General features: G+C 39.8%; 2 protein-coding genes across 3 annotated transcripts; both read right to left on the reverse strand.

Moving 5' to 3' along the window:
* Positions 1 to 1,082: 1,082 nt before the first annotated feature.
* Positions 1,083 to 11,479, reverse strand: zfand4 (zinc finger, AN1-type domain 4). The gene is made up of 10 exons (XM_017432811.3): positions 11,160 to 11,479; positions 9,109 to 9,414; positions 7,482 to 7,557; positions 6,844 to 6,911; positions 6,507 to 6,693; positions 6,151 to 6,292; positions 4,464 to 5,681; positions 4,062 to 4,119; positions 2,997 to 3,114; positions 1,083 to 2,398 (listed from the first exon to the last, which is right to left on the reverse strand). Exons 2-10 carry the CDS (start codon positions 9,290 to 9,292, stop codon positions 2,263 to 2,265), a joined length of 2,187 nt encoding a protein of 728 aa, XP_017288300.1. The 5' UTR covers positions 9,293 to 9,414; positions 11,160 to 11,479; the 3' UTR covers positions 1,083 to 2,262.
* Positions 11,480 to 12,561: 1,082 nt separating this feature from the next.
* washc2c (WASH complex subunit 2C) lies at positions 12,562 to 23,714 on the reverse strand. Of its 2 annotated transcripts, XM_017431115.3 has the most exons (31): positions 23,561 to 23,714; positions 22,238 to 22,384; positions 21,897 to 22,061; positions 21,714 to 21,782; positions 21,457 to 21,630; positions 21,275 to 21,368; positions 21,121 to 21,182; positions 20,979 to 21,035; positions 20,784 to 20,882; positions 20,591 to 20,675; positions 20,315 to 20,374; positions 20,063 to 20,187; positions 19,898 to 19,982; positions 19,765 to 19,818; positions 19,473 to 19,679; positions 19,209 to 19,360; positions 18,972 to 19,082; positions 18,153 to 18,242; positions 17,959 to 18,060; positions 17,759 to 17,866; positions 17,499 to 17,668; positions 17,247 to 17,361; positions 16,655 to 17,083; positions 16,438 to 16,572; positions 16,218 to 16,316; positions 16,031 to 16,105; positions 15,749 to 15,808; positions 14,407 to 14,610; positions 13,581 to 14,294; positions 13,319 to 13,490; positions 12,562 to 13,208 (listed from the first exon to the last, which is right to left on the reverse strand). In XM_017431115.3, the coding sequence occupies exons 2-31, from the start codon at positions 22,382 to 22,384 to the stop codon at positions 13,063 to 13,065; spliced, it is 4,365 nt and encodes a 1,454-aa protein (XP_017286604.1). In that variant the 5' UTR covers positions 23,561 to 23,714; the 3' UTR covers positions 12,562 to 13,062. The 2 variants fall into 2 exon arrangements, with proteins under 2 accessions (XP_017286604.1, XP_017286612.1); XM_017431123.3 differs by lacking the exon at positions 15,749 to 15,808.
* Positions 23,715 to 23,796: the final 82 nt, after the last annotated feature.

Genomic DNA, 23,796 nt, shown 5'->3' on the forward strand with positions numbered 1-23,796 from the left:
TGTTGCGATGCATTTATCTGCCAGGAGAAAATAAGCAGTGTTTCAGCGGGATCTTCTGCAGAGCCCAATTATGGCGGATCAAAGGCAGACGACATGAAGGAGGAAAGTGAGGAGAAAAACACAGAGTCGTCTCTCAGGTCGGGCTTTGTCTGATGCTCGGCTGCAGCGTTCAGCCCGGAGAGAGGGAATAATAAAGTGGTGTCCTCACTTTCATTTGAAAGTTTAAACAAATATATTCTAAAATATTCTCACAGTCACTGACACTTGTACCATCCACACTCCCTACTCAGGATTTCTTTTGAGTAAACTTTGAATTCCACTTGATGACTTTGCAAAGACACTTTTAAATATGAGCAAGGAAGTTTTTATATAAAATATCTCATGAAGCAGTGGGCAGATTTTAATCAAACTTCCGGAAAGTAATCATTAGGTGTACATCTACAACTGATTAACTTTTGGATTCCAGTTCAAGATGGCTGCCACAGCTAATCAACAACAGCCTACACAAAAATGCCTGTAACTCAGTCGATATTATGAACACTGAGCTAAAATTTGATGTGACGGTAGCTGAATCATTCACAGCACACACTCTGAGCACCAACATGTCTTGCAACATTGCACATATTTACTAGGTTTGACTAAAACGGCTCTAACTCTGTCATTTCTCACCATAAGATGACCGAAGTTTGACGATCTTAGGCAATACGCGACCCTTCGAGGAATACTAGGCCTTTAATTATTCAAGAATATGGCAAAGACTTTTGTTTTCCTTCAGTTAAACCTATCACTTAAATGAAAGATGATGCACGCAGCCTCCTAGAACTACTTGGACATTTAGATAATTGCTGATGTGAACGTTTTGCTCTACTTGGGAGCGTCCCTCCTCATACGGTTAGCAGGAATGAAGACTGGTGGACTGGTGACAAGATCCGAAGTTTCCCATCATAGGACAGTGACCCGGAGTTAATGAAGGAAGCACCTGACACGATGTTATTCTCTGGCAAGGATTAAAAAAGGAGTTCCAGTTAACAGGTTTAGTGGCATTTTCAGCTTGTTGCTAAGAAACTACCAAAGGGTCTGAGTCAAAAAGGCAATTTAATGTGGAAAAAAAAGAGCAAATGACACAGAGCAGAAACCATTTCCCATCACAGCAGTTCAAGAAAAAACTTGTAAGAGTGAGATGTGACGAAGATCAAATATTCAAAGTGCCTATAATGAGGAAGAGAAACAGCAAGCCTCGAGCGCACTTAAAGGAAATCAGAAGAAACTCTAGTGCTTTCTGATGAAAGATGAAATCAGCAATTTCCTTTAACAACAACCCCATAAGTTTTCAGTTGGAGGCCTAATTTTAAACAAGTGTTACACAGAGCAGAAAACACATGTACAGAAAGAAACTTTATTAGATTAAACCCCTGTAGATACTTCACCAGCATTAAAAGGCTTTTTTTTTGCAACAACTGAGCAATTATAATAATAAAAAATGAAAAGAAAAGTTTTTTTTTTTTTTTTTTAAATGGCAGCCACCTTATTGTAGACACATAAAAACCATACCCTTCCCCCACCCCCTCAGTCCTAATACAGTTTAATCAAGAAGTGGACACATTACTGACATTCACACGTACACACGTTGCATACTTACTATTTCAAAAAACCAACCTTTAATTTAAATAAAATTGTATTATTAATAAATATTAAGCGTTTCATCGATAAGTGGGAGCGCAGTTCTGCCTAAAGAAAAGTGGGGTGATGTTGGTACGTATGTGCCCAGTTAGGAGAGGGCATTTAGATGCACGGAATATAAAAATCTGGATAATATCAACACTTTAATAGATGAGCACAGAAATGTATGCAGCCTTTTGCAGTCGAGAAGAAATGTTAGACGTATAAATATAGTTCTAAAGTGCATCTGTTAAAAGACTTGTCAAATGAAGTCAACAGCAATCCTAGGTAAAAATAAAAACAACCAAAAGATTAAAATAAAAAAAACAAAAACGTGCAGCAAATATATTTAGTGAAACCTACCTACATACATGCAAAGTTGATTTAATACAAAAACAGACCAAATTAAATACAAGGGACATTTGTTCACACCTAATTTTACAGAATATTTATTGAAATTTTAAGCAAACTTGGCTGATTTTTTTTTTTGTTTATTTTATTATTATTATTATTATTTTAAAAGCACACAGTGGTGTAGGACGTCAGAACCTTATTTCCATCCTGTCAGTTGAACTTGTCGTTTCTCAGTTTGGCCCGTTGGGGCTAGATCTTCGGCAGCTTAGGGGCGCTGATGAAAGGGTTAGTCTCCTGCAGAAACCGCCGCCCGGCGGTCTTGTAGTCGTAAGTGCAGTCGTGTGTCTCAGCGTAACGGTGGGCGGCGCAGAAGTTGTGACCACATCTGAAAGAGAAAACAGAAATTTTAATAGAGGAGAGACAAATTAATTATCTAATCTATATCCAAACACATAAGAACACAGTTTCTCCATCATACTATTTTTCTGGCCATAAATGTGACTTCACATGAATCCCCTTCTTAGTTTCTATGCTTCACTGCAAAGTTAAAAATTAAATCAACTCTTTGATTTATTCATTTACAAACGAAAGTCAAAACAACAATGGTTACAAAAGTAAAACCCATTACTCAGGCTACAACTCTACTACTACTACTTGAGCGTGAGCATCCAAAGCAAGGCCCAGAACAGGAAAGACATACAGTATGAACTCATCATGGATGATTGAAATTGTATTAAAGCCAACAACTTGTTGGAGAACAAATACTAACATTCATGACAAATCCCAATAATTAATTGTCTAATAACATAAGAACCTTAAAGACTGACATTCATTTCACTTCAAGATCTGACAAGAAGTCAAACTGAACAGGCGCAGAGCTACTTTGTACCAAAAGGCTTCCTTCAAGGACAAGAAGAACCAAAAACAAAAGGAGAGCGATTTCAAGTTGAACTTGTAAACAGAAATAAAATAACTGTGTGTACCTGCATTCATAGCAGGTGGCCAGCCCGGTCTTCTTGCCACAAAGGAAGCAGTGCTTTGAGCTCTTTTTCTTGGTGCCAGTGGGGGCTTTGACTGGAGGTAGGTGGTACGTTGGAGTGCCTGAAAGCAAAGGTTTCATTTTATCTACACAAGCCTGGGTAAAATACCAAATCTCACAATAAAAAAAAAGATTTGTATACAGCTAAATGACTTTGCTCAACCCAATTCTTTTAAAGGTGGTCCGATTCAATTATTCCTTTTGTAAAAATGATTTCTGCAGGAGTTCAAACGGTTCCATTCATGTCTCTTTCACCGCAGCGTCAACAGGTTTTTTTTTAATTGGACATTGTAATAAAACTCTTATCAATCAACTGGTTGTAAATGTACTTTGTGACACTTTTCATCAACATAGGTTAGTAATTCGTTTCAAACTGGATGAATAAATTAAAAAAATTAAAGCTAAATAACAAAACCTTCCTGTCACATAAAAATGGGTACAACTTAATAAGGTTCATTTTCAAAATTCAGGAAACAGGCTTTTCTTTGTTTTTTTTGGTGCCTGTGACAATAATATCTGTGAAAACATGCAGCTTGGCAAGTTTTTGCCTGCTGCTGAGATAAAACTGGCAGCTTTGAGATGAAAGTGGCGCAAGCAGGGTAGGATGTGGCCAGCGTTTGGATTCAACTTTTGTTTTTCCTGCCTTTTCTGCTGTTTATTAAAACACCACAGACAAAGGATTAAACTACTGTCAAACCATAGCTTTCGTTCTACATTTTGCTCTTCTAAAGATCAAACTTCATTTTAATTAATCACGGATTGGCCGTGTACTGCTCCCAGTCAAACAGACCTAATTTTGTACCTTTTCTGCACAAACAGACTCCCATTAGATGAACAGTGGTGTGAGGGAGACCGATTTATGTTATAACCAGTTGTTAAAGTGCATCTATGTTTGGAATGTCTAGTTAACTTGAATCGCAAAGGTTATTAACAACAACAACAGCAGAAAAAACTAATTTATACTCCATTTATTTTTGGTAAAAAACATTGTGTTTTTATGCGTGTTTACCTATAGCCCCGAATGAAGAAGTTATGACTCCCCCAGTAGATGCAAGACAGTTGCTGGTCTGAAAACAAAGCAACATGGATCATTTTAGAGTCAAATATTAGAACAACTACAGTGAACAACTTTCACATCAACACATGGTGTGAAATAAATTACAGCCATTCTTATTACTGTTAAGGGGGAAAAAAAACAAAGAAAACGTGCACTATTAAAGTTCTGTAGTTTCTGCATGTGTTACTGTTCATGCAGTGCCTAAAATACAGGAAGTTAAAAGAACAGCTTTCTGTGTTTATTTGATAACAAAAACACCACAAAAAGAGTCAGCTTCTTTAAAAGAGCAGACTGCAGACCTTGCATAAAAACTTATTTCACAAATCCAGAGCTACTGACTGCAGTTGTGCTCACCCTGTAAGATGATACTGCTCGGCGCAACGGTGACATTTGTCGAATGGGATCATCCTGAAGAAACTTATTCGGAGAAATGGATGGCAGCCTGGCGCCAAGGCTGCCCTGTCCTGAGGCAGAGGCAGCGGGAGGCAAAGTCAGTGCAAATCCCAGACTCTCTCCAAGGCTGTCCCTGCTGTTGTCTGGAGCTCTTGTGGAGAGAGAAGCCAAGAGCTCAGAGTTGTTCAGAGACCCCAGCGGCTCCTTACAGGCCTGGTTTGCCATCTTAGTTATGCCTCTTGCTTCTCTCTTAGATATGAGTTCTGGTCGTTTACCCAGTGACTCGACTTTAACGGCGCGACGGCGTGGCAAATGAGATGACATGGAGGCTGGCGGATGGGGGGGTGTGCTGCCTGGCTTCACTGAGGATTGTGCTTGTAGGTTAGACAGTAAAAGTGGGGAGTCAAAAGGCTGAGACAGCAGTCTGGTTGAAGCTGATGGAGAGGTGGAGGCTGTTAATGGAGAAGGTGGGCTAATATGCACTGATGTGCCAAGCTGCGTTTCATCAGCTCTGCTGGTGAGTGTATCACTTGTGCCAAGTGTCCAGGGACTTATTGGAGAGGGGGAATGCGGCAGCTGGTGCTGAGCCCCAACATCAATGGGCTGACAACTCCCCTCATGCTGGATGGAAACATCAAGTCTTAGAGGGTCTGACAGTTCCCCGAAGGATGCACCAGGCTGTGTTGGTGCCACAAGCCCTACAGGGTCCTCTAATAAACTCAGCCCAACCACCTCCCCTGAAGGCTCAGCTGTGTCGAAAGGGGTTTCAGGCGGGCCCCTGCTGCACAGTGGTGGAAGCTGAGGATAAACACAGTCTCTCATCAACTTGCTGCCTACTTCCATTCGAGACACTTTGGGAGGAGGGAGGAGTTTTGCGAAGGGTGGGTATGTCTCCCATGGCTCCTCCTCCTGAAGCATGTAGCAAGAAGGTGATAAGAAAGAAGGAGGAGACCGCCTAGGGATTGTGAAATGGGCAGAGGCTGATGCAGCGGGGGGAGGAGAGGGGTCTATAGATTCATTGTCTACAATTGGAGGTAGTGGAGCACTTGTCTGCCAAGGCTGGTTGATCTGTGAGAGGGAGCGAAAGAGGCGGTGATGGTGCCGTGTGCTGGAAGGTCCAAAGAAGCTGCCACTGGGATGTGGGCTGACAGGAGCACGTGGCTTTACCTTTGCAGACTTCTGCAAGACAGAAGGTCAAATTATACAAGGGACCTCTTAAACGTTTTATACATTTAAATATTTTTTTATCATCCTTTAAATTATAACAGCTCTTTCATCCATAAATCTAAGGTGTTAATTACAAGCAAAAACAACACAAACACCTAAATCCAACTAAAGAGTTGGAGTTAAATATTTACATTCAGCAGAATGGTTGGGAAATTTACTTTCCTTCTTTGATTAAGATAAGCAAGGTTTTATCTGATACCAACAATTAAAGATCAGAGTTAAAGGACCAAATATTTGAAAGCTGTCTCACTTTAATAATGTTTTCATTGTACAATTTAATTTATCTGCAAACTATGGTGTTTGTTTCTAATAAATATATTTCGCATTTCACTTACAAGGCTGTAAATGGAAAATTGTATGAAGCAAAAAAAGCAAAAGTATTCTGAGGTCATGTTTACATATACAGTGAACTACAGGGCACCTTTTTGTTGAGGTTCATATCCTCCATCTTGGCTTTGAGCAGCTTCATTTTGGTCATGGTGATGGAGTTCTCAAGGTTCTGCTGTGCAGCTGCAGAACTCTCTCCATCCTCCTCTGAATACCCATTGTGCACCGAGCCACCACTAAAAAAACAAAAACAAAACAAAACAAAAAAAAACATGGCAGCTTGAAAGTTATTTTGTCCCATGGGTTGTGAATAAGCTTGTTTCAAAAGTGTTTGGTAGTTTTCACGTTTCAGTTGTCATTATTGCTGTGTATTTACAAGTAAACATTTTCTTCTCCTGTTTTATTTAAACATTAGGGAGAAATTAAAATCGCAGTAAATATTACACAAACCTCAAAGACTCAGATAGAGGGGTTAAGGTACCATCCCCCCTGTCAACCACTCGGAAGAAGTTTAACTGGTCACCCTCACGATAGACCACGAAAGTGACCTGCTTGTTTGTCAGACTTTTCTCCCAACCGTCTTCCTTTGTGCTCTCCATGAGGTCAGCCACTTCCTTGACAGGATCCTCCAAAGTTACTGACGAGGAGAGAGAGGGAGAGAGAAAGAGGAGGGGGGGGGGTTTGCTCTTAGAAACGAGAAACTGCTTACTTTATGGATTTTATTCATATAAAATGAATTTATACATTTAGAAAAAAAACAGTTATGGGTCTTTGGTATGCTTCTTACCCCTTCTGGTGTTAATTGGGCCTCCCCTCATGGCTAAGACAAGTTTCAATGTGCAGCCCTCAGCAATGCTGCAAACACACAAAGAATACTTAATGCAGCACAAAGCACGAATGCTATAATAACCCAGTGTATAAAGTGAGAACAGGAAATAGCATTTAGTTTTAGTGTAAGATGTTTCAGCTGTGAGCTGAACATTAAGCATTTCAAGGGATCGTATCAGATCCAGATGAATTTGAGTACAGAACTGGAAATTGCCCTGGAACCGTTATTACACATGAGCAGATGCTTCGCTGCTCTCCCCCCGCCCCCGCCCCTCTGCTTCTAAAACTTCAAAAGCATGCTGCAGTGTGATAGAAGCGTTTGGCCAGATCTCTCAAGAGCCTGTTCATGTGAAAAATTAAGTGACAAAAATTCATAACAATACCACCATCTGCAGCCAGCGGAGCACTGGAGGGTGAATTCTGCAACTCGGAAAAATGACGAGAGGAAGAGCAAGCTCTCTAAATATGGCCAGTGAGTTTCTTGTCTCGTTGAGTTCTACATCTCTACACCATGTGATCAGAGTCGCTTCCTCCATGACTGCCGGCTAAAATGCGTTGATTTTGAAAGACGGGATGTGTCTGGAGGAATGAATTTACCCATAATCATGTAGACAGTGATCATCATCCAACTCTATGTTGTTCCAGATAAGATGCTGCTGGGCAACAGGGATACCTTCACACAGTCAGAGAGAGGGTAGGAGAGAAAACAACCCAAGTTCAAAAGGACAGGTTCATATTTCATTCACTACGTTTACTAATCTGACAAGGAAAACGGTATCCATACATCACGATAAATGATTCAGTCCTGCCCCCTAAAGACAAAACTACACATTGGCTGAAAAAGGGCCAGCTTCACAACAGATGAACTGGCAGCTAAAATTATTAAAATAATAAAAACTGTAACTTAAAAGTAAAAGAATGTTACCAATCTATAAAGTCTAACAATTAAATTAATTAGGATGATTGGAATACTACATTTCAACTACATCTAAAGAAAACCGATAAGATCAAAACAGTGATCTTGTACATATAGAGAACCGAGGGAATACAAAGGTTCTCTAAAACTACTGACTGGACTGAGACGGAGTGTATGCGTGGTCAGAAAGCTTTTGATGCCTGCAGTCAGCCGACACACTGACTCTGTGCTGGAGGTAAGCCGTAAATATTAGTGCATGAGGAGTGGTCCCTTCGCTGCCGAGGGGTACGCTCTGTGAAAAAAACATACCCGCTTCTCGAACAGTCCTCGTAGCACAATGAGCACAGATTACTTTCAGGACTAAACTGAGCACAGGAGGAGGAAAGTAGATGGCAGGTCGCCTTGATCTAACACGCACACAAACGGCAAAATAAAAAAATAAAAGAAATCGGAACACAAAAACTAAAGACAAAATTATATTAAAAAATTCATTTATGCTTCACACTCCAGCAATTTTAAACACATTTTGCTGTGTTCATCTCCTCTGGGTGATAAAAACAACAGATGAGTCCACAGACTTACTGTAAGGTATTTAAGATCTAAATACGCTGATCTAAAAGTGCATTTACTCAACTTATTAAATTTTATGTCACTAAAATAATTAAGGTGTTCAATTTTTACTCAAAGATGCAAGAAGTATTTGTAATAGATTGACAGAGCCTTTGACCTACTGTTACAAGGCATAGTTTTGCATGTTAAGCAGAATACACAGAATTTTAAACCAGCACACCTCAGTCATATAACGAGTGGCACGCTGGTGCGGTGAGCCAGCGAGCCAAAAACTGATTAACAATGTACTAATCTCAGACTTAAGAAAAAGTTGTTTTTCTCCTGAAACTGTGAGAACACTGACATAATTCTCAACACTCCCTGAAGAAAAATGTGCGACTTTGCTGTAAAATCTTTGTTTTCTAATGACAATTCAACTGAATTTTCCAAAATTAGCCCAATGTCTATGGTGTTCAGTGAATCTCTGGTGTAAGTTAACACGGGAGGCTTGAAGAACTGCTTTGAAGCAAAATGGATATTTAACAGAACATATTGTATATTCTTTTCTGCCCATAAAACAAAAATGATTACAAGTTGCAGGCATGCAGTTTGGTTTTCATCTCAGACCTGAAACTGACTGATATCTCCTACATTATTACATTCACACTGACTGCAATTATTTGGCTTGTATAAACAAATGGGCACATTTTCCTAACAGCAGCCTAAAACATGCAAACTATATATTAGTGAGCTGTGTACCTTCCAGCCTCTGGATCTTCGCTTTGACTGAAATGACAGCTTCAAAGGGCAACACCCGCAGCTCAAAACAAGTCCCTGTCAGGGTCTCTATGAAAAGCTCAATAGTGTCATAAAAGGGAAGCTTGTACTGAAAGGTTCCCACGCTGTCGTCATTGAAGAAGGGTGGCTCCTTCCTGTTAGTCATCTTGGCCAGTTGGGAAAGAGACTTTAGGAGGATGGTGAAATGAGGAGGCTGACCCAGGATGATAAAGAGGGGGACTGTTCACTCGCCTTACTACTGTCACACATCATGTAGGATGGCCTCAGCTGTAAGATAAGACAAGAAAAGGCAAACGGTTGTAATTACTGGTCTCAACAGCTTGATGTCTTGAATAAACACCATGTGCTTTCAGGAACTTGAGCTGTGCATTAACAAGCTAAGGTTGTGCAGCAAAGTTATTTAGAATTTGGTAACTCCCTTTAGTTATTGTTGAAAACTTCAACCTAACAAAAAAATGGACAATTATGAAAAGACATGATGAAAAACTGTCAATGCAAAGCGTTTTGAAGTAGGGTTTAAAGAATAAATTGTTTTCAAACTGCAGCTCTTGTATAATCATGGCACCCTTTCAGTGGTGGCACACACATGCAGATTTCTCATAAAACATTTAGCGCCTCATTAAAGGCCTTTGCTAAAATCCAAGAAGAAGATCAGGTGTGTTACAGAAGCACATCAGTGGTATAAAGTGACCTGAGGCTGGCCTCAGCCTCAGACAGGTCATCTTGTGTGTCGCTTGACTTCAAGAACGTGTTACACGGTACAAACTGTAAGACAATCCACGCCAGCATCTGATGTGAGTAAGACTAGCTAAATTTATTAGGGATGCGTGACATAGCGTTTTTTGGGCAACATCCAGTATTTCCCAACTGATTCTGTCTTACAGCTGATGCAGATAAGAAATACTGGATATGATCAGGTCTCATCTCGTTTCTAGTCTGACTGAGATTTATCACAGCTGGAGTTACCTAAAAAAATAAAACACACGGAATGATTTGTGAAAAACTTAACTTCATCTGGTTTAAACAAGGCTGGGTGATTTTTCATCAAGTTACAATACAGAAATCAGCCGCAGACATCCCCAGTTTGACTTTTTTCTTGGGTGACGAAAATATATTTTTAAAAGGATTAATCGAGTCCATGCAAATTATATGCTGATCAGAATGTGCAGTTTTAAAACTTTAAATTTTAAATTGTGCAAATTGCATTTTATGAAGCACCCAGGTCAATTCGTTGCATGCATGCATACGTTTACATGTTTTTCTTTCACTTAAAGCAAAACAGGTCACCATATCTCCTGTCAACAGATTGTGAAAATTAGCAAAACACTCAGAAATTTATATTAATAAAACTATCATTTACTCTCTTACTAATAATAAATACAAGAAATTCTGTTAAGAACCACTACAGACCACATATTTTATAGACACTTTGAAGCAATAATCAGTTACAGGTAATATGACTATCAGCCAAAAATTTGTTTTCAAAATAAAAGCTTAAAACAACAACATATGGTGAAATATACACAATACTCAGAACACTGCAGTTTTTAGAGGCAAACTTATTTTATACATTTGCTTTTGGGATAGAAAGTGAATTATTCAGGGAAAATTAAAAATCAAGACATATACAGTGTGAAAAAAGCACTAAAAAAATGAACTTTTCGTGATTTCTGTGGTGGGACGAGGCCTCAGGTGCAGACATTAAAAAAAGGGCTGCGACGGCCAGAGCCATTCTCGGAAAGAAAACATTTGCTCTCAAGAGAAATAAACCACGGTCTCCACCAAATGCCTGAGCTGTGTTTAAGCCCGAATAACGCAGTGTGACCGCAGCACAGCAGAAGCTACATGCTAGGACACGAAGCTAACAACAGAGAGATGAATGGAGCTCGGCTTGTGTCATTGTGATTGCAGAGCCCAGCCTTAGCTAGCTCGGACATTTTTATAAAACCCAGCTCTTCGCTACAGACATAACTCTGCACTTATTCGGCGTTTTTCTCTTGAAACACACTTACCAGTAAGCCCGTCTAGCCGACGCTTTCGTTGCCATGATGATAGCCAACAACTCAAACAATGGCTTCCTTTCACAGTCAGCGGTTGGCTAGCAGGCTGCTAAGCTACACCCAACGGCTTCAGCTCGCTCCGTCTTGCGCGGCAGTCGAGAGGGCAACGAACCAAAACTAAGCGACATCACATTTAACTGTAAAAACTACTAAATGAACAAACTAATCTGGTGACCGTTGTTAGCCGCCGTTGCCCCCTGGTCGGAGACATCATTGTACCTGTCAAGGAGCGCCCGAACGACACCTTCATGACTCCAGTTTGATTGATAAACAAAAGGAACCAATCGCGAATGGCAAGGGGGCGGGGCAAAGGGCCATGATTCTGCATGAGGTCGTCCATGTGGAAAAAGTTCAAATTTCAATATTTGCAATACCATTTAGTGCTTGCATTCTTAGTTCTTTGTTGCCAAAACGGCGAATAAATAAATGCATAAATGCAACTCCAAGCAGTAAGGTTTAAATGTGTCATACAAAGAATATTTTAACAACCTGCAGGTTAAAGCTGCAAAGTATGAAATCAAACCTCAAAAAGGTTATCCTGACCTGAACTATATCAAATGGTGCAGTTCAAAGGAATTTACTCCAGTAGTTTTATCAGATATGCTGATAGGCAAATCTGAAATGTGGGTATGCACTGAACGTAAACAAAGCACTTGGCTGAATCTGCTGAGAACAATTGGAAAGCTTGAGTCATGTACTGACTGACCAATATTAGGCTGGTCCAGTCTGCATAAGAGAACATGTATGGTGTTATCAGAAGGGTAGACTCTTGGAGAAGACATTCAGGTGGAAAAATTAGGGAAGTTGCTGCTAAAAGTGATAGATTGAGCAGGACAACTGTCAAGAATGAATCTTAAAGATCAAGCAGGTGACATATAACCAGAGCTTGACATTCAACGCACGTGGCTTTCTGTGAAACTTCTAAACCGCTAAGTTTACCGTTTCAACCTAACCCATCTTTTTTATCTGCAAACTTAACAAATCAGAGCATAAATACGTTCAAAGACATCAAAATCGTCATACTTCTCAATCCCAAACAGCTTCCTTATGGATGTCACCATTTCAGACCTGTTTTTGTCACTTTTTGTACATTACAATTTTTTTTTTTTGACTGGTCTTCATGACTTTGCAATGAGTGGTTTTAAGTTTTCATTTCTAGAGTGCCTGTTTTACTTATTAAGGGTTACAGGGGAATAAAGGCCAATAATAAAATTCAAAGCATTAGAAGAAAAATGTCATAACAATGATCTGAATTTGTATTATTACTGATAATGGTCTGATGATAAACTGCTAATATCATGTTAAGGTAAAAACAAGACAAAATTCATTACAGTTCTGGAAATAATCAGACACGTTGCAGGTAAAATAGGTTTCTTTTTAGGTATTAAAAAAGAAGTTTTGCTCTCATCACAGCCAAAGTTAAGAAATGAATGAATTTCTTAATAAAAAAGAAAAAAAAACAATCAAAATGACTAAGACAATAAGTACAATATGGCACAAACAAAGACATGAAATCTCACAAGCCAAAGGATTAAAAAAAAGAAAAGAAAAAAGAATTACTGTTTAATTTCTGCAGGCCTCGAGGCAAAGCATAAGGTATGCTTATAAAGTGCTGTCATGTATAATAAAGACTAAATTTATATTATGTAAGATGCCAATATGATCATGAAAACATTGCTGGATGATGACAGGAATCATAATCATCTGAATCTTTAGCAGCCAAAAATAAGCCACAGTACTGATTTGAATTTATAGCAATAAATACTCTATCAACAGTGTATCCAATATCTTTAAATGATCTGCCAATGACAAAAGAATAAATCCACAATTTTACAAATCTGGCCAGTACAAAACATCAGTTCCCACCCAGAGCATTAAGTGGGTCATCAAATATGTTGCTGGAATCCGCTGCTGTTTCGGTCTTCTGGGATGGTGGGGTTTTCTTTAATTTATCGGGAGCCTTTGCTGCTGGTTTTACTGTACTTCTTGAGAAAATGTCATCTGTAAAGACCAGAAAGGGTATAAAAAATATTTAGTTAGATGTGGCAGATTAGTAAAAAGGTAGACAACACAACTTACTTTTGGAAAATATGTAATCCATAGACGCTTACCCATGTCGTCATCAAATATTGATTTGGTTTCTCCCTTTGTTTTGGACTTTTGTTTGGGTTTTAAAGTGTCTGTTAGGTCAGCAAAAATGTCTATGTTATCATCGAACAAGCTAGCATCGACAGGCTTCTCTTTGAGCTTCTTCTGAACTTTAGGCACAGCGGTTGCTTCATCCTGTTAACAAATTCAGCCACAAGAGAGACATAATTAAATCCAGCCTGATGGCACAAACTTGATCAGAAAACGATTAGAAAGCAAACGCACCTGAAAAATGTCCTGTTTTGAAAAACTGCTGCCATTCTTGATTTCTTTGCTACTTTTGGTTGCCGACGTTGAACTGTTGCTCAGTCCGAAAATATCATCGTCATCGTCCTCCTCCATAAAGGACGAGACCTTAGGAGCTTTCTTCGCGGCTGCTTGTGGCTTAACAGCTTGGAAAAGGTCATCAGTGTTATCATCAAAAATAGAAGGAAGTGTGCTTATATCTTTGTCTTTCTTCACTCCCATCCCACTGCTGGCGTGAGGCTGACTGGTCTTGGTGGTTTCTCTGGTGGAGGGCTTGGAGGGTTTATCGGTGACTGATCTCGCCCCAAAAAGACTGTCAGAGCCAAAGAGGTCATCTTCATCAGGCGATAGTGGTGCCCTAGCACTGCTGCTGTCTGCCTTGCTCGAGCCCTTCTTTCCAGCATCTGTCGTTACTGGCAGAGTCAGTTCAGAGGGTCTGGGAGAGATTTGAGTGGATGAAGGCTGCACGGATGACGGGGCTGGCAATGTTGGAGGTGCAGCTGAGTTAGACGATGGAGCTACGTGCGTTTGGCTGGGCTTTTCTGCTGGAGGAAAGGCTAAACCAGACAGACTGGATGTTTGCCCAAGAATATCTTCAAGGCCCCCCGATTTATCCTCCATGGATTTCTGAGCTGCTTGCTGCCTTGCCGCTCTGGTCTGGGGTCTCCGAAAAACAGAGCCTTTTACTCGAGTCTGCATCAGAAGAGGTTCACGCTAACATTTTGTGCTCGTATCACATTAGAAACAAAAGCAATGGAATAAACGTGAAATACCAATCACCACACTCAAGGAGTTTAAAACCCACCTTGTGCGCACTCTCCAGGGTTGTGACCTGTACCGGGGTCTCAAAGCTCACACCTCCTTCACTCTCAGCCTGAGCTCCTACGGGGGTTGAAACGGGGCTTGGACTCAGACTGGAGCTGGAGACCCCAGAGGAGGAACTAAAAGTTCCAGACATACTAGAAGATGCACCAGGGAGCAAAGCAGCAGGATTGATCATCAGACTGGCCTGAACATAAAAAAAAGAATACCACCATCATTACAACTGTTTATCACAGAAGGGAATACAGTCATGTTGAAAATAAGATTTCTAAAGATTTATGCACCAGAACATAATTCATTCATTTGGTCCTTATTAGGTCATAAAATGAGGTAAATACAACCTCAGAAGAACCTCCTTCACTCCATATTACATCACATCATCCTTTATTTATCACAAACTAAGCCAAAGTCCAGCATCTTTCTGTTAAAAATATAAGTACCCCCATTATTCAGTGTCCTTGGTCTTCTGCTTTTTTGTTGTGTTTGGTTTTCATTAAACACGGTGCTCTGTATCGTGGCCATCTTTGGTCTTATCTGTTCATAAATCATCTTTGGAAGTGGTTTTTGTTCGGAGTCAACTTTTCAACCCGTGGCCATTTTTAGCATATTCTTTTTTTTTTTTTTTTAAGATGAGAGGCTTTCTTCGTCAGCGCCTCCAAAGAGGCCATATTTGTTATCTTAGCTGAGCCTTGTAGAAACCTGAGATGCAGGACATGATTTCACTGCATTTTTTTGTGAGCAGTGCACACTCGGAAAACTCTGAAATTAACTTGTTCAGGCATTAAACTTTGGGAAGATTAGCACTTGTCAGTATTTTCAACATGTGAAAAAATGTGCTTTTAGTAGAACTAAAAGCAGCCAGGTACTGCCTTTTCTGCATTTTAGCCCAATTTTTGTTAAATAAATAATGAGTACTGCTGTTCATCTGAGGTTGTAATTTCCTAATTTTCCTAATTTGATGCTGTGGTGAGAACCAAATGAATGTTTTCTTCAAACTACAAAGTTGTACCAGCTTTACACTTGTGAACATCTTCAGTGTGGTTTCAAACAACAATATTCAGAAAAAATAGAAACCAGGATGGGGCATGGAAATGATGCAAAAGCAAAAAAGAGAGCAACTACAAAAAGTGCGAAAAGGAGCAAGCAGATTGTTTCAGATTAGCACATTGAAATGAAATGATTTTATTACCAAAGTTCAAAAAAGGAATATGAAAAGACTGAGAGACGAAACATTTGAGTGGCAAAAAGAGAGATTTCCCCAAGAAGAAATCAACGGAAAATGTCATTTAAGATTTTTGAGTCAGTTAAAAAAAAAAAAAAATTACTTGAAGTTTCCCAATCCTTGATGAGGAATCTTTAGGTTTTACAGGACTTTGTGCAGGTTTCTGTGTGATCAGATTACAGCAGGATCAGACTTTATCCAAAGAAAGCATTTCTTGTTTTGAACAAACAACCATGCTGATTTATCTGAATACTGTTTTTAAAAAAATGATAGAATAAAAACAAAAGATATTCTTCAGTTGATAACTTATGGCTGCAGAGGTTTGTGTGTTTATGGTACAGAAGCAAAACCACATAATATCAAAGATTAAATCAAATAAACCCACCTGTATCTCTGACACAGGGTCTGGGCTTGCAAGTGGTGCTTTGTCATGCAGTTTGGGGGGTTTCTCTGCTACCTTCTGGAAAACAAAATGAAAGACTGGTTAAGTTTTTTTTTTCTATTGCAACAGTCAAAACAACAAAAGCAGAAATCCATTAGATTTTTTGTAATCCTTAAAAATGTATTGATACCGGAGGTGGAGATTTTGGCTTGATGGAGGTGAAAAGATCATCGTCGTCATCTGAGAACCGACTCTGTGCTGCTGCTTTCACTGAGCTGACCTCAGAACTCTGGAAAATGAACACAGCCGATTCTTAACAACTACTGAAAGGCATCTGCATCGTGTCAAAGTAGGACATGTGACTTGCAAAGAGAGCAAACACAGAAACGTTAATAATGTCTTATGCATACACTGACGGCAGCTTTCCCTGAGGTTGCAAACAGGTCGACGTCTGGGTCATTGTCCTTCTGCTGAGTGTGACTGAAAAGCAGCTCTTCGTCCTGGAACACACCTGTGCTCTTTGTCTGCGGCCGCTCCTCTGCAGGCTGTAAGGGAATTAACTATTTTAAATGCAATAGAATAATGTTATCAAATTACACTCTTTGTTCTGTTACAAAGCAGACAAACCTTTTGCGTCTTCCCTGCAGTGGGCTGACTGGGCACAAATATCGGATCACTCCAGTCTGATTCATCTTCATCGTCACCATCGTCGTCAAACAAACTAACGGTTTTTGTTTTGCCCTTCGCGTCCTTCTTGTCTTCCTCCTTCCCGATTGGCGGAGGGCCTTCCTTGGGGAGGAAGATGTCATCGTGTTCCGTTCCATCCAGCGGGGTCTTTGTCTGCTTGTTGTTAAGAACGTCGATGCCACCGAAAAGACTCATGGCTCCGGCAGGCTTCTTTTTGCCCGCGGTGCTCTCCTGCGATGGCAAACCTGGGAGTGGTTTGGGAGGTTTTTCTGCAGGTTTCTGTTGCACTTGTGCTTCCTCCTTGGCTGCCGTCCTAGACACTGCAACTTCCTCAGGCAAGGATGACGCCTGAGAGGCGGCTGCAGGCGCCTGAAAAATACAAGGAATGAAACGGTCAAATGTCTGTAAATTAATGGTTAAATGTTTTCAATTTACAGAATCTTTTTAATTCCCTCGGGATTCTAAAATCCTTCTAAAAGTTTTTGTGTTGTCGCAGACATAAAATTCATAGAAAATGTCTTGGGGAACTCACTTTAGCTGGAGGTTCGGCGTTTGTAACAACAGGTTTAGTGACAAACAAAGATCCTTCATCGTCATCATCACCCTCGTCTTCAAACAGGAGGGCAACCTTCTGGGGCTTCTTCTGACTACACCCAGAGTGACAAAAGACAACAGGTAAGCATTTAAAGCTGTACTCTATGCTCAAAGTTGGTAACACTGAGCAGAGATCATATGAATAGTTTAAAACGTCTGAACAAATGCAACTATTTAAAGCTGTAAATACTTTGACTCTTCAGGTGGAGCAAACAGGTCATCCTCCTCTTCATCAAACAGGCTGCTCTTTTGAGATGCTTTGGCACTTGGGAGGCTGGACGGAGCACTGGTGCTGGTTTTCAACCCTCCCGTCTTGCTCTCTGGCTTCGTTGTGCTACTTTTTGAACCCATCCACTGGTCCTGCCGTTCCAGAGAATAACGCTTCACATTGCACATCCAAGAAAGCAGCACTGGTGAGCACAAAACCACTTTTTTTTGTTATTTTCATACCTCATCGTCGCTGAAAAGGGAGCTGGATGCAGCCGTGCTGGGCTGTGGTACGGAAGGTTTCGACTGAGTGGTTTTTCCTTTAGATTTAGCTGCAGATGCAAACAGATCCTGCAAGGCAAAGAGCATGGCAACAGTTAGATATTGTTAGCAAGAAGAAGTCACATTTTACTTAATTAAAAAGAAAAAAAAATTGTTGTCACCTCTTCTTCCTCGTCATCAAATAACAGTAAGGACGCCTTGCTGGTTTTGCCCAGACTTGTAGGTTCAGGCTTAGACTGGCTCTTAGGGATAGCTGGAAATAACTGTGGCAGGGAAATGCATATATTTATAGTCCAATCAAATTACATTCTCATCTCTCTTTTTTTTTTTCCTTATTGATGTTTGTGAGCCTGACCTGAGAGTCTTCATCATCAGAGAAGAGACCTCCGGACTGAGGTTTTTCAGTTTCAACGGCAGCTTTTCCAACATCAGCAACAGGACCATTCTGAAATTCACAACGTGTCACCAAAATCAACATTTCTTTGTGCTGAAAAATTGTTCAAAATTATTTTTGAGAGAAGAACAAAAATAGAAGCACAGAGAAGTGAACTTTGTAAAAAAAGAAGTACAAGTCTGCTGCGTCCTGTGGACCAAAACAAATATAAGTTTTCCACTCTAAAAAAGACCCCAAACATGCATGCTGCGCAAAATGAGAATAACGACAATGCAACAATATGTTTACAAAAATACACAGCAGCTGACTGTTTACAACTTCTTGCTTTAATTATGATTTCAGATGTACTGCAGAGCATCTTTGTAATGTGTTTACAATACGTAAATATAGTATAATATAGTTTATCGTTACTAGACTTAAAAAGTGTTATATGTTAAACAAATTAGAGCATTAACTTTTGATTAACATTTATGAAATCAACATAAAACTATAAATAAGCAGAAATTGTATTTTTTTCCCCCAAAAAAACAAAAACGTAAGTTAAAAATCTGTTTGTCTTTTTAATTAAACTGCATTCTGTTTTTATTTACATGTGGCGCCTGAGTTTTTATTTTTTAGAAAAAAAAGTTTATTACAAATTTCTGAACTCACAAGCCGGCCTGAACATTGATTATCAAAGCCCAATTAAGTCATTTGGGTCATTAGATCTGCAATTTTGCATGTGAAAACACTCCAAATTTTATTTTCTCATTAGTAAACCAGGAAACAGTGCCTACAGACCATGTCAGATTTCTCAGACTCCTCACTGGTGGATGCTTGGCGTTTTTTCAGGCCTTCACTCAGCAAGCTTTTAGTTGCAGGACCAAACATGGAAATAGCTCCAGGCGGCATCTAAACATAAGAAAATGGTAAAACGCGAGCGTTACAAAAGTCGCACCGTAGCTAAACAATAGCATGAAAATCTCACAACATTATTCTGAGTGTAATCAGTAGAAGGAAGCTCAAATTTTCATTTGCCTTTTTCTCAGATGGTTTATCCGTTTTTTCCACAACCTCCCTCTTGCTCTGAGTCGAAGGTGGTGCTCTGCCACTGAAAATGTCCCCATCCTCATCATCTTCATCATCAAACAGGTCAATATGCGACTTAGGTTTAGGTTTCTCTTGTACAACTGAAAAACAACATAAATAACCCACACAACGGTCAATTAAAATGGACAATTAAAGCACGATCCCAGTACAACTAAAGGAGCAGCACTTAAATGCTTATTTCAATTCACTTACTAGAATCAGGCTTTTTTAGGCTTTTACCACTGAAGAAGTCATCATCTTCCTCCTCATCGTCGTCAAACAATCCCTTTCCTCCACCACCACCAGCAGCAGCCCCTGTGGGAGTTTGTTTGGGGGCAATGCTGGTCCTAACAGCTGGACTGCCATTCTCTGTCCTCTCCTCTGAATCAGAGTCACGTCCTGAACTGAAGAGGCTGTTATCTGATACAAGACAGATGGTTTCAGTATGATAAAGAAACCAAAAGACAAAATAAAATAAATAATAAAAAGATATCTGATGTGCTACCTGGGAATATTGATACGGCTCCGGCTGGAATCCTTTTATTGGGTTTGCTGGATTCTAGGTAGAAAAATAAAAATTTATGTCTGTCTGACAGTTTATTTTCCAAATAAATCGTTTCTATATCTTCATATCTTACCTGCAGTCTGAGCTGTGCTTTTCACGGTTACATTTGTTTTTGTCTCTTCCATCACAGGCTTTGGTGCCTCAGAGAAAAGATCTCCCTGAATCATAAAAAGACACAAATAAAACTCTGCTTTTCACAGATTTTTTTGTGATGTGGAATTAAAATAGTTTACTGCACCTCATCGTCATCATTGTCAAAGAGGCCTTTCCCTCCACTGAAGAGGCCACTTCTCCCTCCAAATGGGAAGAAGTCCTCATCCTCCATCTTGGGAGGCTTAAACATGTCATCACTGTCCTCTTCAGCTGTTGTTACGGTACACACAGAATACACACCGTTAGGTGTAATGACAACAAAGTGTCTGTTCAGACACAACTAATGCAGTGTTTAAACAAAAAGGTTGAGTCCAATGAGGATGAATGAGTACCCTACCCTGTGGATTTGTAGGTTTTGATTCTTTTCTGGCTTTACTCTTCTTCTTGGATGATAAAGCTTCCACGATAATGACATGGGAGAAACAAAATACCCATAAGAATGCACATGTAGAGATGGAAATTGTTCCCAATTCTTATTTTTAGAGCAAATTTCAAATGAGAACATTGATGGATTTTAACAAAAAATAAATATGATGGGAGTGTAGGAATGGAAATTTAAATTGAAATAAAACTCTATGACAGTAGCAGCTGTTGTGTAGTGATAAATACTTACATGGACGCTCTCCCTCCGGCTTGATGACGGTTTCTCCTTTGATCCGGGCAGCTAGCTCATCAGCAAAGGATGAAGGGCCTGTTTTCTGTGACATGCAAAATATCAGAATGGAAGTTATACCACTTAAGCTTAATTTGAATTTTTAAGATTAGAAAGACATTGTTTCAACTACAACACTTGCTCATATACTAACTTTTGAGTCATCAATATCATCATCCTTGTCCGATTCTCCAAATATGTCAGAATCCTCCTCCTCCTCTTCATCCTCTTCATAGCTAACCATGGATGACTTCTAGATGAGTGTGAGTTTGGGAAAACAAGTGAAATTCCACATTTGCTTTACATGTGATGAGAAGGTTAATGCTGGCTAACCATGTATTTCAGTTACCTTTGTAATGTTATTGTGACCTTCTTGCTCCTCCTGATAGGAGTCCTCATCTGAATGCTGTAAAGTAAATAAATAAAAGACACCCATCAGATGAATGTACGCATCAGAAAAGTGTGAACGAGTAAAGGAAAGATGGTCTTACAACTGTTTCCTTGTCATCTTCACTGTCAATCACACTGTCTCTGTCGCTGTCAACTGACATTTCTGAAAAATACAAAAAGCCTAATTAATGCCGCACTGTGCATGTTATATTGCAAGCAAAAAAAAAAAAAAAAAAGCTTTAGACAGAATATTACCATCACTTGACAGGTCACCAAGTCCTACATCTTCTTGTTCCATGAAGGCTTGAGAACCAATCAGATAAGGAAGTGGCCTGTCCACATACAGATCCTACAAAGAGCATAAATAAGAGTGACACAGATTATAATAGATTGCATTTTGCATAGTGTTTTTTTTTTTTTTAAGACCAACAGCACACCTTGGGCTCCAGAATGGGCTCTACCCGTTCTGTGATGTCCTCGTCCTCGGAGTCAGAGTTCCCCGCTTTAACGTCCAGATGCTCAAAGGCGGACTCTAAAACTTTTAGACCGTAGTTCACAGCTTCCTGCATCTTCGGAATCAACTCTGCCTCCTTCTGCTCGCGAGTCTTCTCCTTAGGTAACATTAAATCTAATCATTATAGGAATATTACGGAAAAATGAGGGATGTGAGAGGATTTTCTGGACGTTAATGTACCTGCTCAGGCTGCTTTTCTAGTGCATCAGCTTTGGGAACGGTCTCCTCTACTTCTTCATCGTATACTCTCTGCAACAAAATGCAAAAATAAAAAAGGGGGTTTCTGTTACTGGGTGGATTATAATAATGTTAAATACAACACTAGGTCAGTTCAAATATTAATGTTTTAAAAAAATACATTACATTTTCGATAAACTGCGTATTAGAAAGCATTAGGAAGTCATTGAAGACAGAGTGCAAGCGGCTGTCGGTGGCCTTGGTGTCACAGATAAGGCTGTCTAACTGTTTTTCAATCTCGTGTGTTTTTGACATCATTCTCTGGGAGAAGTCTTGGAGGAAGTGGAAGAGCTGTGAGGAAAAAAAAAAAAAATTATCAAAACAAAGACAGTTGTAGGATTGTTGCAACACACATTTCACAATCTTTTCAAGAATTTCTGCAGTATTTCTCTAGTTTTCTTGAACTCACGAGAGATCCACCACCGTCTTTGCCCGTTTCAGACTTACAGCTAACATATCAAACCCACCCCGGAGTCAGCAGCTAAAGACCAGTTAGCGCTGTGTTGCCGTATCTCTTCAAGACTCCACGGTCGCTCCCAGATCTGAGCATCTTCTTGCTCCAAGTGTTCATTCCTACTCGGGCCATTTGCCATTCCATCTGGCAAAGCACTCATCTGCAATCAGATCACTTGTTGTTAGAAACTAAATTAATAATGCATACAGGCCTTGTAATGTGGTTAAAAAAGAAAAAGAAACAGAGGAACACCAAACAAGAAGAAGACTAGTTGCTGCAGCTGCGTCCCACTGACTGTAACTCACAAATGATTTTCTCTTGATGAAGGAAATGCTAGTCATGCTGTAATTTGTCATTTTTGGGATATAAAACTTTGCAATGACATCATTCTCTGCATAAAATATTTTTAACTTGCAAGATGGACCAACCCATAGCAACCTTGACATGTTTTGCTACTTGTAAGTTGGCTTAAATTACATATTTATGATTCATAGGCATGCATTTTTTTTGTCTCGTTGAGTGTCTCAGACTTTTAAAACCCAAAATCACATCATTTAGCTGTTCCATAAACACATTTCAGACATTGGAAATATAATAACACAGATATCACTGGGAAAATCACTGAGTTTCTGGTCAATGTCCAGCATTTATGTCACCAAAGCACAACTGCATTGGTTGAAAACAAAACTAAATATAATATTACAGATTTGCTTTTCTTTCATTTTTTTTTCTTTTACAATAAAACGCCTGCCCTGGGTTAGTTTAACAACCAGTAAGAACTTTAGCTCTCAGGTCAAAGGTTTAAACTTCCTTATTGTAAAGCAAACCAAGCACCTAGACAAATCCCTTCTACTGAAGCGCCCTGCTTTATGAATTACTGTCTACGCCACTATTCGTTACACTTCCAAAGATTATAAGCGACATTTTTATATAATTTACTGCGGACATTATGCCTCACCGAGTCAGAGACTGGATAAGTGTCCGTGGAGTTTATTAAAAACCACAATTGAAAGCATTAGACCAATAATTTCCTGCTATGCGTGACTAGCTCCCAAACCACTGAAACTGTTTTTAGACTTGCAGTTGCCTTTCAGTTTACTCACATAGTTGCATGTACTTTTCCTGGCTCACTCGCGATAAGATTTGCTATTACATTAGCGAAAGGCAACTTGTCATGACACCATAAACTTTTAGAATTCCCATTTTCTGTTGCTTCTTTAAGAAAAAGCGGGGACTGTTTGGCTAGCAGCTAGCACTTAGCACCAACACTGACTACTGCTGTTTGAAGGAACACGGAGGGGCAAACCGCCACAAGAAGAGGCACTCCCACGCTTACCTTGGATACTTCTCGTCAAACGCTGCCCACGACGGTCAACTGTGGTCAAAAACGAAGAAAAAAATAGGATCGATTATGCAAAAATTGGCCTTTCGCTCATTGGTCTTCTGACAGGTCAGCCATGTTCTGTCTGCAGACAGTCACCTGACTGCCGTTGCCTAGCAACCCAGCGAAAGTGGGGCGGAGTGGAACAAACCGACTGTTCAGTGCGGCTGCGTCTTTAATGGTAGGCGAAA

The sequence above is a fragment of the Kryptolebias marmoratus genome, linkage group LG22, assembly GCF_001649575.2.
Source record: "Kryptolebias marmoratus isolate JLee-2015 linkage group LG22, ASM164957v2, whole genome shotgun sequence".
In the NCBI taxonomy this organism is placed as follows: domain Eukaryota; kingdom Metazoa; phylum Chordata; class Actinopteri; order Cyprinodontiformes; family Rivulidae; genus Kryptolebias; species Kryptolebias marmoratus.